The 18,959-nt window shown below is 41.1% G+C and overlaps 1 protein-coding gene across 1 annotated transcript; it reads right to left on the reverse strand.

The window, feature by feature from the left end:
* Positions 1 to 4,812: 4,812 nt before the first annotated feature.
* Positions 4,813 to 17,863, reverse strand: ZBTB37 (zinc finger and BTB domain containing 37). The gene is made up of 4 exons (XM_036343399.1): positions 17,726 to 17,863; positions 15,438 to 16,394; positions 13,136 to 13,235; positions 4,813 to 10,965 (listed from the first exon to the last, which is right to left on the reverse strand). The coding sequence occupies exons 2-4, from the start codon at positions 16,358 to 16,360 to the stop codon at positions 10,477 to 10,479; spliced, it is 1,512 nt and encodes a 503-aa protein (XP_036199292.1). The 5' UTR covers positions 16,361 to 16,394; positions 17,726 to 17,863; the 3' UTR covers positions 4,813 to 10,476.
* Positions 17,864 to 18,959: the final 1,096 nt, after the last annotated feature.

The raw sequence follows: 18,959 nt of genomic DNA on the forward strand, positions 1-18,959 counted from the left end.
GAGTACAAGAGAGAATGGGGGGGCACTGGCTGAGGAATCCAGCCTCCTGCTGAAGGGGTTGCAGGGCAACCTTGGAATATGCTCAGTCTTTAATGGGAGGTAGTGTACACTGACTCATCTGCCTTCATCAGACACCTTTTTCTCACATACACACATGAAGTCACATACACGGAGCTGGCCACTCACAACAATATTGCAACATGCAGCAGCAGCACGCTTATCCTAACAGCTGCTTTCAGTCTCAGTTTCATACTGTACCCCAGCTCTTCTCAGGCAGATGCAAGCCAAATCGGTTACTCTGAGGTCCCTCCTTTGCCAGGCTTTTAAACATACATTTCACTTTAGCACCTACAACTTTATCTCTGAAGAATAGCTGCGCTAAGTGGGTGCAATGTGTTATAACATCTTTATAAATAGAAAGTGCGAGAAATCATTTCTTAGCCAAAATACTAAAAAAGCAACAAAAAGCTCTCATAGCCTACTGTGCCAAGAATGAGATTTTTAGAATCAATGATACAACTAACAAAATGCTTCTAATGCTACCAAGGTCATAGTGGACGAGTAAATACTTATAAACATACATTTATGAAAAAAGATATTAAGAAAATAGCCAAACTTCCCACAAGTTATTTGTATGAACTCTCTTTAGTATACCACTCTGTGTTCAATGCACATGCATATACAAGTGAATTATATTAGTGTTATTTTTATTGGGCCAGTTTTCCAAAAAGAAAACAGGCTCATTTTTTTAAAACTTCAAGTTACATGATTTAAAATCATTTTTGTAAAAATATTACGAATACCATAAAAATTCTAAAATCTCTACTGTCTTGCTGACAGCCATTCTAGAGGTGATTTCAGTCACACTTAGCGTCCTCTGTTTCAGCATCATGGCTTTCAGAGGAAACACATCTTAAGCTCTGTTCCTGTGTTGTAATTCTCTTTTCTCAATGGTTCTTAAAGAACCACTAGAGTTAGGATTCTGTTACCTTATGGGAAACACAATAGATCACCTTCTCTTGACATAAATATCTACTTTAAGATGCAGCTACCAGCAGAAATCTAAACCCTAAAGGAATTTCTACTCACTCAGGTTGTTGTGATTGGCTTGATTTGGTCTAAACTTGTGATGCTGAAAAAAAAGAACAAATATTTTGTCAATCTACAAATTCCCTTTCTTCTCTGTTCTCTTTTGCAACTCAAAACCACAGTACTGAGTTTCATCTAACCATCAGATGATTTCAAATTTAAGAGTCACCGAGAGCCTAGAGAGGGGCCCGGAGAGCTAGGAAATCCAGACCGAGAGACACCTCCATAGATTACCATGAGTTTTCATTCACTGGAAATCTTCAAAAGCTTTCTCTGTCACAAAGAGCAGACTTTGAGTGGAAATGTGGATCAAAAAAAAGTTAAGGCTCCTTTATTTTCCTCCATTAAAATCTGCCCCAATCTTTGCATGATATAATCGAATTAATCTTGATGCCTATATGCCTCCAAGCATTCCATCCCAGCCTATCCAAAGTCTCCTCTTTCCCTTCCCAGCATTCTGTAGAGCCTTAAACTAAGTCTTCAGCCCTGGGTGTTCCTTTTACTCTTGTATTTGCAATTCCTGAGGCCTGACAGAGAGCTCTTTACTGTATGATAATTGGGGTGACCAACTAGAACCCCTCATAGCTAACTCTTCAGGCATCCACTGCACAAGGAATAGATGGATAATCCCAAACCTTTCTTCTCTTAGAAAGTGTATGGACTTGAGAATGATCATTTTGTTGCAGAATTTATTCTCCCCCTTTATTTCTTGTGATGGCAGTTAGTGTCTAGTTATTAGTAGCCAGCAGGAGTTAAAGCATCCTAAATCTGACAAAACTTCAATGAGCTGTTATTTCAGTTAAGAGAGGTTGGCAGCAACTGGTAACTTTAAAAGATTAACAAAATGTAAAATTGGGCCATGGATTTTCCTATATGAAAGGTAATAAAAGTGGGACGAACCTACTCATCTCCTAGGACAAAACTGAGCCAGTGCCGGTGGGTGGCAGTGACGATGGGCCTGGGATACATAGGCAAAACTTCCAATTATTTCAAGAATATGATCTTTCTAGCCACTCAACAAAAACTCCTGTTGAAAGAGGTTTATTAGCCATATAAATTTCCCATGCCACAGGAGTTTTCACCTATTTGTGAAATACAGCTGATATCTCAAGTTCTGTAACAGTAAGCTCTTTACTCCCTCAGGAGTATTTGTAACAGTAAGCTCTTTACTCCCTCAGGAGTATTTGTCTCAGCATGTACAGTTTCTGTGGCTTCACAAAACAAAGAACCGGGCAAAGGCTCACAAGTTGGAACAAAAGAAAAAAATGGACATTTTGCTGTAAGATAAATGAAACTCAGAGGCAGGTAAATAATGAAATCTGTTGCAGGTATGTGTCTCATTCTCCTTCTAGCTCCTTTACCGGCCAATGCCAGACATAATAAATGGTGTCTATGGCACAAAAAATGGACCTAAATGAATGAACAGAGAAGAGTCAACACCAATAAAAAAAATGAATGCTACCTATAACAGCATTCATTAAGGACAGGCCCCAATCCTTGACAAACCTTCTATCAAGTGGGAAGGTATTTCCTGTCCCCATGAATCTGGGCTGACCAGTGACTTCTTTGACCAATACTGTATGGTGGTGACCCTGGCCTTTAACAGGATGCCACCTCCTACCCAGCCTCTTGGAAGCCTGAGCTGCCATTCTGAATAAGTCTGACTACCCTGATGGAGAGACCACATAGAGAGTTGCTGGGACACCAGCGAGGGAGAGGAGGCTTGGTGAACCATCCTGCGAAGGTGGCAGGCATGTGGGTGAGGTTTCTTGGACACTCCAGACCAGTCCAACCACTTGCTGAATACTATCAAGTGACCTGACTCGTCACACCACAGGAAGCAAGAGAATTGCCTAGATGAACCTGTCCTGAATTTCTGATCCACAACATCACGAGAGATATACAATAGTAGTTATTTTAAGTCACTGAAGGTTTGGGTAGTCTGTCACATAGCAACAGATATCTGGAATGCTAGCTTTCATTTTCTGCCTTGGTAGTAACTCATTCACACATTCGCCACTAGACCTACTGAATGTGTGACTCTTGAAATCGGTGGGCGATATCTCTAGAAAATTTTCACCATTCAACATCTGCTCAGAGATCAACTGCATTATCTTTTGAAGAGATCTTCCAACCACATATTCTTGAATTAACAGTTCACTATAAGTAGTACTGTTACTGGCTATTACATATTCCAGTTCATCCCAACCTTTATCATTAAACAATCAACAAGATACAGTAAAGATAGTTTGGACTTTGGGATCAGATTGGTAAATATTGGCTGTGTAATTTATCCATGGTGTGACCCTTGGGCTCATCAGTTTCCTCATCTATACAGTGTGGTATAATTAAACCTATTAAAGGCAATATAATCTGTTAAGAGTGTCAACTCTCGTATGAGACTACCAGGGTCAACCTCTGTGTCTCAGTTTCTTCCTTCCTAAAGTGAAAATAATAACAGTATCTACCCTAACAGGATTGTCACAGGATTAGAAGAGTTAATCAATAAGAAGCACAGAACTGTGCCTGGCACATAGTAAGCATTCAAAAAAGTCAGCTACTTTTAGTTCTTATTATTACTTCATAGGGTTATTTTCTTAGTACAGTTAATTCTGTCCCCTGCTTTTTGATCCTTTATCTATGCAGTAAAAAGTGCAGGCTTTTAAAAAACAACACATACACACTCCAACCAAGTTTAGGACTCTCAAGTACTATAGGAAGCCACATCTAAACTACGTCTAAAATCAATTTTGTTATACAAATTCCAAGCACATCGTCTAGTACCAAAAAGTACTTAATATTTACTTAATGGCACAGATTTGCCTGTATGCTACTTACCACTTAAGATAAGTGATTTCACAAAATAGAAAAAATTTCCCTACAAGATACTGTGACTTTTGGTATTACGGATTCAGATTCTAAGATTCACAGTAATTAGTAATTAGTACTGTTAAATTGTGCTGTTGCCACATGAGATGCTGCACATATATCTCTCTTAACTGGATAGTGAATTCTAGTCACTTCAATAGGACTGAGTAGACATGAAAGAAGCAAGCATTAGAAAAGTATTTTCTCTTTTTAACATAACTGCTCTGCCTTTATGATTTAGCTTTGTTGTTTAAATCTTCCACTATTTGAGCTGGTGGGCCATTCTTAACTGTGTTAAGATGAGAGATATTTGTTATATAAATAATGGGAAAGATGTATGATAAGGAATTTATTTATATATGTACCCTCTGTGAAAACAGTATGTATTTCAAGTAATAGTTGCCTTCTAAATCATTGTTCCTCACAGTTGAGGGAAAAGATAGTCTGCTTATAAAACAAAACTGGACAGTCTGTATAGAGATTTTCTAAGTTTGACATCATTGTTCCCAACAATAATTATACCCTTTGGAATGTAACTAAGTCACGTGTTTCAAAGTACTCAAAAGATCCAACTTTGGCTTGTTCTGAGCAGAAAACCCACTTACTGCAAAACGAAAAGACTGGCCCTGGGAAAAGCACCACTTAAGAATAAGAAGATTGGCCGAAACCGGTTTGGCTCAGTGGATAGAGCGTCGGCCTGCGAACTGAAAGGTCCCAGGTTCGATTCCGGTCAAGGGCATGTACCTGGGTTGCGGGCACATCCCCAATAGGAGATGTGCAGGAGGCGGCTGATCGATGTTTCTCTCTCATCGATGTTTCTAACTCTCTCTATCTCTCTCCCTTCCTCTCTGTAAAAAATCAATAAAATATATTAAAAAAAAAAAGAATAAGAAGATTGAAAACAGAGAAAGAGACTAGAAAACAAAGAAGGCAAAACGTAAAACTGATAATTATCAAAGAAGTCATAATACTTGGCAAACTCCACTGTTTCTCATATTAAACAGATTTATATTTAAATGACATCTACTACAGACCTCAAGGAGGGATGGATGCAGATGATTCACTGAGCTTATATATCTGAATCCAATTTCTTTCACAAGTCCAAAACCCCAGATTAATCAGAGTTTCAAAGTAGTCAGAAGAGCAATAGTTCAAAATGCCAAGAACCCACTATTACTATAAGTGCTCTAAGACAAGGCAGAACAAATGTAGGCAAATATTATCGATGAAGACTACTTATTACTAAGAGGGTGTATTATGTAGAACTTACTAATCTCGGAGTTAGAGAAAGGCAACTCTAAGAATAAAATGCCTGGTGAAGAAGTGCCCTACAGGTGGCTGGGTCACTCATCTGAACTTCACATGTGTTATGGAGCTACAACCACAAGGTGAGAGGTAAACTCACTGGATTGCACCTGCTTGGCCTACAACCCTTTATTCAGACAAGTGCATCTAATGCAGAGGACCATGTATTGTTTTCAAATGGGGAACAACTATATTCTCCTTTTGCAAAGAATTCTATTATTATTTCTTTAAAATTTCCAATTTTTTCACGTCTAGCATAAATAAGCTACTGGAAGAATGAACATTCACAAAACAAATATATAATGGCCCAATATATATTCAGAAGAATTACATACAGTAATAGAAATTGGAAGATAGGTCTAGGAAGAATCAGCAATCTTCAGATGTTTCACTATGCTTTAAGACATTCATTAAAAAGGGAAAAGGAAGATTTGGCTTTTCAGTACTCCACAAGGAACAAAGTAAGTTTACTTGAGGAAATTAGAATGAAGATTTATAATACAGGAAAAGTTAGAGGTTTCTAATCTAGAAAAACAGTACTTTGGATAAGAATCAAACCACTTATTCCTAACAGAAATACAATTTTAATACTAGTGGGAATAAATTCACCCTTGCTATCATTATGCAAGGCAGTTCAAGTTAACTCAGAGGAATGGCAAAGCTTACTTATAAAACAATTTTTTACCGTATTTTATGTAAACATGGTATTCATTTAACCTTACATTATTATGCATGGGGATTGTTTTTAAAAATTACTTGGCTATATCTATAACAACCATCCTAAACTTTAATCTACCTGCACCTTTAAGGCAAGGTCAAATCCTAAGGACTATTCTAAATGCTCTTAAAGCAATGGGGATCATTAAGGAGCACAAGGAGGGTTGTGAGAAAAGCAACTAGGAAAAGATGGCAAACTCTTTTGGGAAACATGCATATATAGCAATACGAATTAAAACCCTTTTAGACTTATGAATTTGTAATAGCAAAATGGCAGGACTGACAAATTTGGGGGGTGATGCGTTCAAATTTAATTTGGAGCTGGTAAACTTCTGTCAGGTGTCAGACAGTAAATACTGTATTTTCAGGCTTTGCAGGCCATCTGGTCTCAACTTTGAATTGTAGAAGAAAGTAGCCATAAACAACACTTAAATGAAGAGGCTAGTCCACTATCACTTTTGACCAGGGGGCTGCAGTTTGTTGAACACAGATCTAATTCATAGTCCTAGGGACATACTTTACAAAGGGACAGCCTCTGAAATTTAGGGATTAATCTGACTTAATTGCTTGTTTTCCCTTCTAAATCGCAGGAACCAAAATACTTCAATATTTTGCACTTTCCCACGAGGCCTAAGAGCCCTGCTTTCAAAGATTAAGTTCAGTGAAGACTTATCTGTTGTTCCTTAAACAAATAAGTACACAGATAAGGAGGACATGTGAGGAAGAGAAAAAAACCATGTCTATTGTTTCTGAGAGGAAAAGAACTTTCAGGATTCAAACTCCTTTCTGACTAAATGCCTTTCCACTATGATTCAGAAGACTTTTGTCTTTGTTTAATTTCTTTCCATTAGCCATTGCTATCATTTCTTTAAATTAGATCTTCTAGTCAAACAAAATGTAGTTTTTACCAGTTAAAGGAAACAAAATCAGTGTCAAGTAACAGCTAACACTTTTTAAAAGTTACTTCTTGATAAAAGACTATTCAGTTATTAAGGATGAAGTTCACTATTTCTTTGGTTAGACCACTTTCCAGCCAAGGTCAAATTTCAATTATGAAGTTCAGAGGAAAATGGTTTAATTCTATATGTTAAACCATCTTTGGAAAACCCCATTTCACAGATGTAGAGGGAACTGGAAACATAAGAAAAAAAACACCCAAAAACAAACAAACAAAAAACCCACAAAAAAACAAAACCACCAAAAAAACAAAATAGCAAGAAAACTTCCCTTAACTGCCATCTCCCTTCGTTCTCGATCTTTATCCTTTAGTAAGTTATTTTACATATTCAAAATTAGATTTAACCCTCTGGTACAATGAAATGGCTCTGGGGTAGTTTGCAAGTTACATAAAATAAAACTCAACTCAGTTCAGAGGTAAATATGGTTCTGAGTAAAGAGAGAACAGGTCATTAGAAAGAGCCTTTCTGCCTCAGTACAGTGTTACTGCACATGCCAATGCTGCATTTTATACTGGTATCAGAGTTCAGAAAGAATAAAAGGTACCCCTTAGAATGAAAGAAGATGAATCTATTGCTATCTCTCTTAGTTTGCTGAGAATATTGGGTAGCTCTTTTGCTATGAAGAGCCATTCAATGAAAACAGACCCAGTGTTTGCTATTTCTCGGCATTAAAGTACTTGATGATTCAGCTATCATTGCCAATGCAGTTCCCTTCACAAGGTGAAGATTTGGTAATAATTTTCAGCATTAGCTAAAGTCATTTAGTACACTGTTAAGAGAGGTATCCTCTGTGCACACAACAATACAGCAATTCATTGATGTAGACAGAACACTACTAACTCCTATGCTCCCCCATGATGTTAGCTAAGAACTAGGGCAATGTCACAGTGAACCTGGAGAAGAATATGGATAAGTATTCAGAATAACAATATCTCTCCTAGTTAAAATGGGAAAATTGCTTTCGGAAACTTGAATTTCACGAACCTCTTGGCTCTAGTCTAGACCAGTGAAAAGGAGAGAACCAGCAAAGACAACTGTGCTGACGAGGTCCTAGACGACCTGGAGGCACTATTCACAGTATTAACACAGCAAAAGCTATTAGAAATGAGTGAAAAGGTGAGGAACCCACCAAGCACTCATAGTATTTCCATGTCTATTGGACAGTCTCTACTGCATTCAAAGTGTTTGCTGCCAACTCCGGATAGAGTACTGACAAATGCTGCAAAGTTTCTCTTTACAGAAATTACTGCACTTCACCTTTACAATTTGGTAATAGTTTAAAAAGCTCTATTTTCTCACATAAAATCTAAGAAAACTAGCAAAGCAATAACTTTCCAGCATACTACTTCTCAAACATAGGATTGACTTAATATTTTTTTGGTAGGCTTAAAAGCTCCAGCTAAAGCAGCATATTCTGTACTTTTCACCTATTTAGTTATGGCAAGATCTGTCCATTGAAAGCCTTGATTACCAGTTGAAATGTATCCCTATAGATTTTAGCCTCATTTCAACTCTACTTTTTGTAGGTCACAGAGCCTAGTCGGTCCTTAAGATGGACCTAGGCAAGAGTTTTTACCCTATCATGGTGTCCTGGTCAATGTCTTATAAAGATAAAATACACTCCAAAACAACGTTTAAGGGTAGGCTCTTAACATATGATAGCATTATTACATTCCTATTAAAAGACACATTTCTGTTTTTCTAAAGAGAAAAAATAACCATTCTCTAGTGATACAGTGCAGCTGTATGTGTATGTACAATTCTTAGATTGCTTAAGAATTACCCTTTGCATTTAACATCCTATCATCAAAGAAATGCCACCTTTCCTGTCCCCCTTTCCACATATCACAAAGCATTCTCAGGAAGGGAGCGCACTACTAACTAACACTCACAAATGGCTCACCAGTGCAGGCATGACCAGGCCCTCTTCCAAATCCCTTTAACAATTATCTATGCCTCTGCACCAAGACAATTTCTTAAACCACTATGCATTGAAATACTAATCTTAACATTTTAATGATCATTAAGAGAAGCTAGAGATTTTTCTCCTTTCTATTTGCACTGTAACTTGTAAGCATCTACTTGCCTGCATCCCTTAAAAATCCACCCTCATTCTCTGCATACAAAATCGGGCATCTAAAGCTCTACACACTTGGTAAATTCCTCTTGACTCTCGGTGCTGGAGTAAGAATCTCAGAATTACCAAAAAGGTCTCCTGAAGTTTTAAAAAATCTTAGGAATGATCAAGTAATCAAACCTGATCAAAATTGATGCCTTGATCAATTTATTGCATCATGATTGTGCCTGATGTTTTCTGGTAAATGCCCTGTACTATATTAAAAAGCAAAGCTCTTGGAGTCACCAGCAATTTGCTGATGGTTGGTTTATGAATTACTAGGTTTGCAGACATGAGACATGGATTTAGTGAGGTTCTTCTATTGGACTGAAAATATAAACTATTACTTATATAAGAGGAAATGGAATTGTGGCTGCAATAAGAATCATAGTGTTGAATTTCTTCAATCAGAATGCTGCAGAAAAAATGTGTTTAAAACTTCATATAAAAGTTATCAAATAGGGAGACCTGTGGATTTAAAAATACAATCCAGGCTCATTTCACTGGAAAGGGACATTTCTGATGTATACTATTGCTGTTATGTGAAACTAGGAGCCAAAGAAAGTGGAGGAAACTTTGGTAGTCAGCCTAACACGTTAATTCATCCGGACTAGAGCCATTTCCTAATATCCAAAGATATACAAGCACGGTGGTTTACAAATACCAAGCAGTAAGTTGCAGTAGGCGCTGTACTGTTCCACGTTTGTAAACCCAAAACTTCTCTCTGCTCCCCTCACCTCAACCCAGCACTCCAGCCCCCAAGCTTAGTGGTACCTATTGCAAACACTGCTGTCATTTCACTTTCAGCTGCCTAAAGTGCTTCAGCGGATGCTGCCTCCACCATGGCTGTTACCGGAAACATGACCACGCAGCAGATGCCTAGTCAGGGCAAAGATAAGTCTAACCTTTCAAAACAATAAGAAGCACCAGGATTCTTTTTTTTCCCTTGAAATTTGAAGCTGCACATTCTGGCAGAAAGGAAGAAAGGAAATTCCTCATATGGTTGGCTGGTTCCGATGACCAAGGCTCCTGCTGGGTTTTTTAGATCTGGGTGAGTGACAGCCACCAGGATAACATGGACCAAAGGACAATGTTCAAATGTGACTGGTAGATAAATGAGCATCTATCACTGTTTTGTTAAAAAAATTTTTTTCTTATAAAGTTAACAAACCAAGGCTGTTGATCCCTGAATTAGAAAGTTGATTTGCTTGATAATTTCCAAAGTGTGAGGTGGGAAGGAGAGGGGGAAAAGCCTCTAGTGCTTCTGTGTATGTTGCTGATCCTCTAGTTTGGCAACATCTTGGGAGCATCTTCTGATCTAGTGATGTGGCATTTTGTGAATCGAAGTACCAGCCCATGGCCCTGATGCTGGCTGCTTACGGTCCAATGGGGAAGAGGGTCTGCCCCCTCCCCCTCGATGTTTCAATCTGGCCCAGTGGTGGACACAGAGCCCTGGGCAATTTCCCCAGGAGCAACTGTATCTTCTTGTGAAGGTGACTCTTCCTCGACTTGTCCTCGAGATGTGACAGTTGTTTCAGGGGAGATGCTATGAGGCCCCTCCAGGGGGATACAGCCAGGGTGGTTTTTGCGAAAGTGCTGATTCAAGATGGCCTGGAAGGGGAAACTTTTGCCACAAACATGGCAGTGAAAGGGTTTGTTGCCTGTGTGCTTGCGGATGTGATACTCCAGCTGATCTTTGCGGGTGTACTTCTTGCCACACATACGACAGACGAACGGTGTGATCCCCATGTGCAGGCGCATGTGCCGGTCCAGGCTCCCCTTCTGGTTGAAAGATTTGGCACAGTAGATGCAGGTGAGACGGGGGTTGTACCGGAACCACCGCTCAGATACTTCTTGCTCTCGAAGATACTCCACATAGCCACTTACTCCCATCATTGCTGATTCTTCTACCTGTGCCAGGTGAGGAAAATAAGCACAAAAGAACATACACTGTGAATAGTAAAATAAATCAAATCTACTTTTACCTCTGTTACTAAGCTTTACGCTGATTTTCGAGATCCAAACAGGAAATTACTACCCACAAGTAAAGTTAACATAACAATTAAAAAAAAAATGAGGACACTATATTCCATTACCATAACAGAACAAGAAAGTCAAGTTACTTCTGGCTGACAAACTGCACGCTTTTTATGGAACCCCCAGTAAATGATCTATTGTACAGCAACAGAAGAATCTGGGCCCACTCATACCATCCTCTTGAATTCTAATCTATAATTATATCTAGATAATCAGGTGGGTACTTCGATGGAAATGTTCATTTACCTGCATCATCTAAACTCTCACACATGTCATATTAACTCATCTCTCTCTTTTTTTAAAAAATATATTTTATTGATTTTTTTACAGAGAGGGAGAGGCATAGAGTTAGAAACATCGATGCGAGAGAAACATCGATCAGCTGCCTCCTGCACACCCCCTACTGGGGATGTGCCCGAAACCAAGGTACATGCCCTTGACCGGAATCGAACCTGGGACCTTTCAGTCCGCAGGCCGACACTCTATCCACTGAGCCAAACCAGTTAGAGCTTAACTCATCTCTTTTTTTTTTTAAATAGAGGAAAGGAGAGAGATAGAGTTAGAAACATTGATGCGAGAGAAACATCGATCAGCTGCCTCCTACACATCTCCCACTGGGAATGTGCCCGCAACCAAAGTACATGCCCTTGACCGGAATCGAACCTGGGACCCTTGAGTCTGCAGGCCGATGCTCTATCCACTGAGCCAAACCGGTTTAAGGCTTACCTCATCTCTTAATATCATCTCCAAACAATATTATTTATTTTCTATTTCTTTATAGTCTGCACCTTCTGCTTTAGTCGGGTAAACATCCTTGTAGAATTCCAATTATTATCCCTATTATATCTACATATGCAGTATGTTACCTCTTTCTAACCACTTCATTAAATATTGCACTTAAATTCTCCACTTTCTTTAAGTGGTTATTGATTCCAGTAACTGCCTTTTAAGCACTCTATTCCCACAACACTGTTAATGAGGTCTATATAGTCTCACCTATATCTGTTTTGTGTATGTGTTAGTCTGCCTTATGCCCCCATTAAGTTATAAGGTCTGTCTCGTATTTATTTGCATCCTAGTTACCTTCACATAGTCATCACGTTCTTTTCAAAGATGAGAGAAAAAGGGCCCTAATACTAAGAATAAGCTTTCCCTCCAAGCTCCTAATATTTTCTCTAAAACCTTATTAAAACTAAAAAAAATTCTTATAATAGTTACAATTCCTTTTCTGGTACCGAAAAACTGGCATGGTAACATGCAAGTAAATGTAGTTTCTAACAATGTCCTGCTGCTGTTATTATAATATATACACACTAAATGTCCAATGTTTAAGTAAAAACTAAACAAGATACTACCAGTATGATGCAGAAGCTAAAAAAATTAGCTATGCAATCTTAGTCCACCAGTGTTTTCTTTCAAAGGACAAAAGTGTTTACAACGTATTAAGTTCTACTTGGTGAGTTCTACTGTCCTTTTACAAATAAATCTTCATGATAGAGACCTGTGAGGAAAAATAAACAAACAATAATATCAACCAACTACTTATGCTACTTGCTAAGGAGAATTGCAAAGAAAATAGAAGACATAATTCCTATCTTCTCTAAAACATTTTAGTCTAACAAAAGATTCAGGAAGGAAATAAATGAAAAGATGTAAGCATATAAAAATGCAAAAGCAGCTGTGTACAAATATTTTCTATTACATAAAGTAGTAATTATGTAGTGTTATACCCACCACACATGTACAGAATCAGGCTCTCCATCTCAGGTCCTGCATTTCCTGCATGTACTTTTCAGGGGTTACTTTTTTATTTCTACTCTCAGGACTAAAGACTGGTTCAGAAAAGAGTTCCGCAATCTCATCTTTTCTATTTCCCAAACTCTGCGAACACCAAAAGTGCATTTCCTGCATGCTTGCAAACAGGAATAAAGAAAAAAGTAATCAAGGAGAATATTTCTTTAACAGGGTCCCTGTTCCCTCTCCTACATCTTTCCTGTAGGATTCACACACAGTGGCAATTGCTTCAGCCATCACAACTACATACCTGGGAGCTGGGCTGCTTAGGCTCATCCATTCTCCCAGGAGACTCACTTCGGGCTCTGTGTCTCTCCGTCAAGGGGACAACACTGCCGGAGGGGCTAAATCTGTCGGAAGAGGAGCAAAAGGGGACTAACAGAAGAGCAGTGTCAAGGAACTTAAAAAATGGTGATGTTTATCCTCTTTATCCCATGGCTGAGAGAAGGGGAACAAACTGAACAACAGATGACTAAGACATTCAGGGAGTCAATAATAGGATCTGATTTGAAATAAGACAAGAAAGGTTTTTTGTTTTCTTTTTAAGAAAGGTTTGCCGTAGTAAATTTAAGAAATACAGAATTACATATGAGATAGGCCATATGACCTGGGGAAGCTAAAGCTAAATATAAGTTCTATCCTTATGTAAGTATTGGGAACCATAAAAGAATAAATTAAAATTGGGTTTATAATTTTTTCTTCTATGTAACGATTAGGTTTTTGGTTGTTCCTTCCTTTAGGCCCTAACATAACTTGTTATATATTTCAGACTTTTGATATAGTAGATCATGGAGATTCAGTCTTTGCATTAAGCTATTACTTCTGATACAGTACTAACATGGGGGGGGGTGGCAATATGTATTGTGTTCAAGAATATTTTAACTATTAAGAACACAAGAAGGAAAATAGCCAAATCAAGACTACCTGAACTGGATACAATATATACTTTAGAAATCTGTAACACATATGTCTCTCAAGACCAGGTATCAACCAACCGTTATAACTTTTTAAATTTTCATTGTCCATGCAGTCAATTTTAATTTATTTTTAAAAGGGGAAAAAGAACATATATGATCAATCTAAGTTGATAATATTTTCTTTCTTTTTTATTTATTTATTTTTAAAATATATTTTATTTATTTTTTATAGAGAGGCAGGGAGAGGGATAGAGAGTTAGAAACATCCATGAGAGAGAAACGTCGATCAGCTGCCTCCTGCACACGTCCCACTGGGATGTGCCAGCAACCAAGGTACATGCCCTTGACTGCAATCGAACCTGGGACCCTTCAGTCTGCAGGCCGATGCTCTATCCACTGAGCCAAACCAGTCAGGGCAATACTTTCTTCTTTTTAAAAAAATGTGTTTTTTTTATTGATTTTTAGAGAAAGGGAGGAAGAGAGAGAGGGAGAGAGAAAGATGGATGAGAGAGAACCATCTATGGGCTGTCTCCTATACGCCCTCTACAGAGGATCAAGCCCACAACCCAAGCATATGCTCTGACAAGGAACTGAACTTGCAACCTCTCAGTGCATGGGAAGATGCCCAACCAATAGAATAGAGCCACACCAACCAGGACAATACTTTCAACTGAAACTATCTTTAAATTTACTTAAATTAAAACGATTGCTATCTCCACCAAAAAGAAATGCTCTAATTACCATTAGAAAGAGAAATGGGAGCCATGGGACCTACTAGCACTGGTGAAAAAACAGACTCTTGGACCCGTGATAGCAGTCACCAATGAAAGACAAAAGGAAGACATCAAATGACAAGTGAAGAAAGGAATAAAAACCATGTCCAAAGCTTTTCTTTGGAATAACTGTATTGTGATTACACTAATTTAAAAAGAACAATTATTGCTGGTACTATACCCCTTCTAACTTGATAGGTGGGAAGCAAAGAAAAGTAAACAGCACTACAAAGGCAAGTAAAACTCCCCTGAGACCACCTACCTGGGTGATAACATAAGGAAGAAGGGCAAACCTGCCAGGTTCCCAGCTGATGACGAGCCCTCTACCTGGAATTCCAAGAAAGCCTCGCTAATTACTGATATAGTGTGGCTGCAGATGCTATTCTGATTCATGGAAGTGTCTAATTTTACCATAGTTCTCCTAACACTGAATTCTTCAGGACTAGGAACTTCCTGCTTTATTTTTATTTTTTAAAAATATTTTTATTGATGTTTAGAGAGAGAGGAAGGGAGAGGGAGAGAAACATCAATGAAAGAGAAACATCAATTGGCTACCTCCTGCACACCACCTACTGGGGATTGAGCCTGTAAGCCAGGCACGTGCCCTGACAGGAATCAAACCAGTGACCTTTGGTGCATGGGATGACGCTCAACCAACTGAGCCACACTGGCCACGGCAAGGAGCTTCCTGCTTTAAAAAAATAAGAATGCAAGTCTTTTGGCACACCTCCAGTTTCCCCAACATAAACTTATTTCGGCTAAGAGCATCAAGGAAGGAAGATGCTCTCTGTACCACACAGGGGGCTCGCTTTAGTTATGTCTGTACAACAGCTGTTAGATGGGCGAACAAAACAAAACTTACCTGTCAATCTCACTGCTTGTTGGCCGAGTCACCTTGGCTCCTGAAGATCCTAAAGTGTAATTTTCCTGTGCCATGGAACCATGGCCCGTGGTGTCAATCACCATGGCTGTGACCTCCTCGGCACTGCTCCCATCTTCTCCAGAGGGCTGATTCTCAGGCCCCAGCCACTCCTCTAGATTTTCCGTTTTGATGTGTACTGCCCCAAGAACCCTCACGTCATCATCACTCCGTGCCCCTCGGTCTGCTACTCCTGTCTCTACGTACCACTGTCCTGCTCGGTTGATCCGAAGAATAGGCTCCCGGCTCTCTACATCAGAACTCTGTTCAATGATCTGAGGGCTGGTGGACTCCTCGGGAGGACTGAGCTCCCTGATGTCCAGCACAGCACTAACCTGACCTCGCCGACTTCCCTTTGGGGCATTTTGCCGTGGGCTAAGGGAGCGGTTTAGAGTTGGTGTAACCCTGTGAGACTCCGGAGGTCTCTCTGGATGCTTTGTCCTCGTTTGACTTAATTCTGCTTCGACCTCGGCCACATTAATTTTGAAATGAATGCCCTCTAGGATCTGTGTGCATTTGTCTATAATATGCTGCATTTGCAGAAAACTGGCAGCTGTCAGGTAGCTGATGATATCTGCCAGCTGCAGGCATATCCGCCCTGTGTAACAGAAAGAAAGGAGCTGTTCAAAAACAGTGGGGTTCTTGATGACAGAAATGGAGACAGTACTCATCTCATTCAAGGACATGTGATCCCGGAAATAGGGAGAGCTGGCGGCCAGTACCACTTTGTGAGCCCGAAAAGCTTGTCCTTGCACGTTGACCACGATATCGCAGAGCCGGCCCTGCATTCGCAGCTGGTTTAGATGGCTCAGGACAGAGTTGCTGAAGTCAGGGATCTCCAGTTGTATGTTACCACCCTTCTCCATGGTGGGGCCTGAGGGTGTAGGCAGGCATTCAACCCTGCGAAAGAGGAAACCAGATTCTCATGAACAATTAGAATTGTATGCCCCTCATGCTTTCCAGTTCAAATGTGTTTAAAAACATCATTTGGCAAAATTTCAAAATCTCCCAGTAAAAAGAGACACCTGCCTTATGTTTAGATCTGGAATAGAAAAACCAACAGGCTTTTTCAGTCTAGGTTTCACAGCAAGACACCATTAAACCCAAAAAAGTGATTGTTAGCCCTAGCAGGTTTGGCTCAGTGGATAGAGCATAGGCCTGAGGACTGAAGGGTCCCGGGTTTGATTCTGGTCAAGGGCACATGTGGGGTTGTGGGCTTGATCCCCAATAGGGGACGTGCAGGAGTCAGCCGATCAATGATTCTCTCTCATGATTGATATTTCTATCTCCCACTCCCTCTCCCTCTCTGAAATCAATACAAATATATTAAAAACACACACACACAAAAGTGATTGTTAGATTTCTAAAAATTCAAGCTATACCCATACTTTCCTTACTAATAAGCTATGCAACATCAAAACAGAGTTCAACAGAACAGAGAGGGGGAAAGCAGTTGTGAGTTCTTTTTTTTTTTTAAGCATTAATCATAAGGTATTTGCACTGAATATAAAATCCTATGACAACTTTTCCTTGGAGGAAATAAGTTTTTGAATAAATGTGATTATGCACAGATAGGTCGATTAGATATGCCTCTTCTTAACGTTTTACTACTTGAGTGAGTTTATTATTTTACAAAGTCACTACTATCCCACAGGAATGCAAGCCATTATTTTTAAGGATGCACCGGAGCCCCCACAAAAAGGGTTGAGGTTTAGGACTCGAGGCAAAGTCTAGGTTAGGAAAGGTGCCACAGGACTCAACTGAGATGAGGCGACTTGACGTTCACTCTCAGAATTAGGAAAAGGGAGGTATACCTGCCTCTATCTAAATAATCTAATTTCAAAGTTGGAAATTTCAGGGTGGGGATGGTACTTTGATTCTGACATTTAGTTCCCCAAAGCTGGTAAAAAAAAAAAAAAATAGAGCATTTACCAAGTATGGCCAGTATTTTTACATTAAAAGGTTTTAAAAACACTAAGCCTATAATCGCATCCAACAGCTTTCCATGGCTGGGAGTAGTTTTATATAAACCCCACTGGGAAGACACTAAGTGGAGCCCAATGTGTTTCCATTTATCTGTAAAGTTAGGACATTACATAGTTACCGAAGACCTGAAACTTCAGGAATTTATCTGACAAGCTCACAGGACTGCCCGGCATTCACAACACACCGGTCAGTTAAACAGGGAAGTGCATACACTGTTTTCAAGAACCAACTGTAGCCAATCTGACCTTTTTCCAAAGCGTTTTTGTTTGTTTGACAACTTTTAATCCAATAAGAGCCTCTGTCGATGCCATCCTGAATTCAGATGTGTGTGTTTTGGAGCCTACACCAGCGCCTTTTTGTTTGCTCTTCCCGGCAATGCCCCAGTGGAGGAGGCCCCTGCAGCAAGGTCTTGCACTACCGTCGGCGCTGGAGGAGTGGGAGCTGTAAGAGGAGAATCGGGGACGCCGTCCGGTGGGCCACTCCGGTCCTTGAGTGGCTTCCGTCGGGGTGGGGAAGCGCGGGGAGCGGGGCACTGACTGAGCCGCGCAATGTCACCGGAGAGCAGGGGCAGCGGGGGGAGCCGGGCGCGCGGCCTGGGAGCGGGCCATCAGGTGCGGGTTACAGAGCGGGAAGGGGGCGGCGCCCCGGGACCCGGTCCAGGCGGTAGGTGTGGGCGGGCGGGGAGCTGCTCAGAGGTGGGTGTGTGTGTCTGGGTGTGGCGGGTGGGGGAGGGGGCCGCCCATCCCGGGGTCCTGAGGGAGGGACTCGGCGAGGGGGCGGGTCCGGCAGCCCAGCCCGGCCCGGGGCCAAGGGGGTGGCAGGTCTCGGGTGCCTTAGGGTGGGAGTGGAGGGAAGTGGCTGAGCGCCCCAGGAGCAGGCAGGCGGGAGAGATCGGGCGGGGCGGCCCCAGGGCAGGGCAGCGGGACGGGCGTGCGGGCCCCGGCCCAGTCAAGGAGCAGCACCTACCTCCGGGGGTGGAAATGGGCAGGAATGGGCCGGAACACCGTCCCGGAAGTGAAAACCCCCGCCCCCTCCCCTGGCGCGGGCGACGAGCCGGAAGGAAATCACTCACCCTTCCACCGTCCCCTTTCCCCCTCCCCCAGCGCTTTCCGTCCCCGCGCCCCCTCCCCGCTCCTGTCTTCCTCCTCAGTCGGTTAGGAGGGTGGGAGCTTAGCGTCACGCTGGCCATCGTGACCCCGCCCACAAGTCGAGGGGGTGGGGCCAAGGGCGGGCAGAGAGGCCGGGACGAAGGTGTGGCTGGAGGAGGAGACTAAGGGAGGAGTGGGGGAGGAGCTAGAGCCGACGCAGGCGGGGAAAGTGCGTCATGACGTCATGGGACGAAATCCTTATATACAGGCGCCTGGACGCCATCTCGGTCTTTCGAGGATGGAAGTCACCAACTGGTACGTGTCTATGTTCTTCGCGCATGCTAAGTAGGTTCTTGGCTCAAGGCCTCCAGGTCATGGCAACTAAAGTCGC

Source organism: Myotis myotis, unplaced genomic scaffold, assembly GCF_014108235.1.
Source record: "Myotis myotis isolate mMyoMyo1 unplaced genomic scaffold, mMyoMyo1.p scaffold_m19_p_18, whole genome shotgun sequence".
Classification (NCBI taxonomy): domain Eukaryota; kingdom Metazoa; phylum Chordata; class Mammalia; order Chiroptera; family Vespertilionidae; genus Myotis; species Myotis myotis.

Coding starts and splice junctions, on each gene's coding strand:
- ZBTB37 (XM_036343399.1), bottom strand. CDS start 16,360: ATGGAGAAGGGTGGTAACATACAACTGGAGATCCCTGACTTCAGCAAC. Junction 13,236..15,437: donor ACAAGCAGTGAGATTGACAG/GTAAGTTTTGTT, acceptor CTCTTCCGACAG/ATTTAGCCCCTCCGGCAGTG. Junction 10,966..13,135: donor CTAAGCAGCCCAGCTCCCAG/GTATGTAGTTGT, acceptor CACCTGGCACAG/GTAGAAGAATCAGCAATGAT.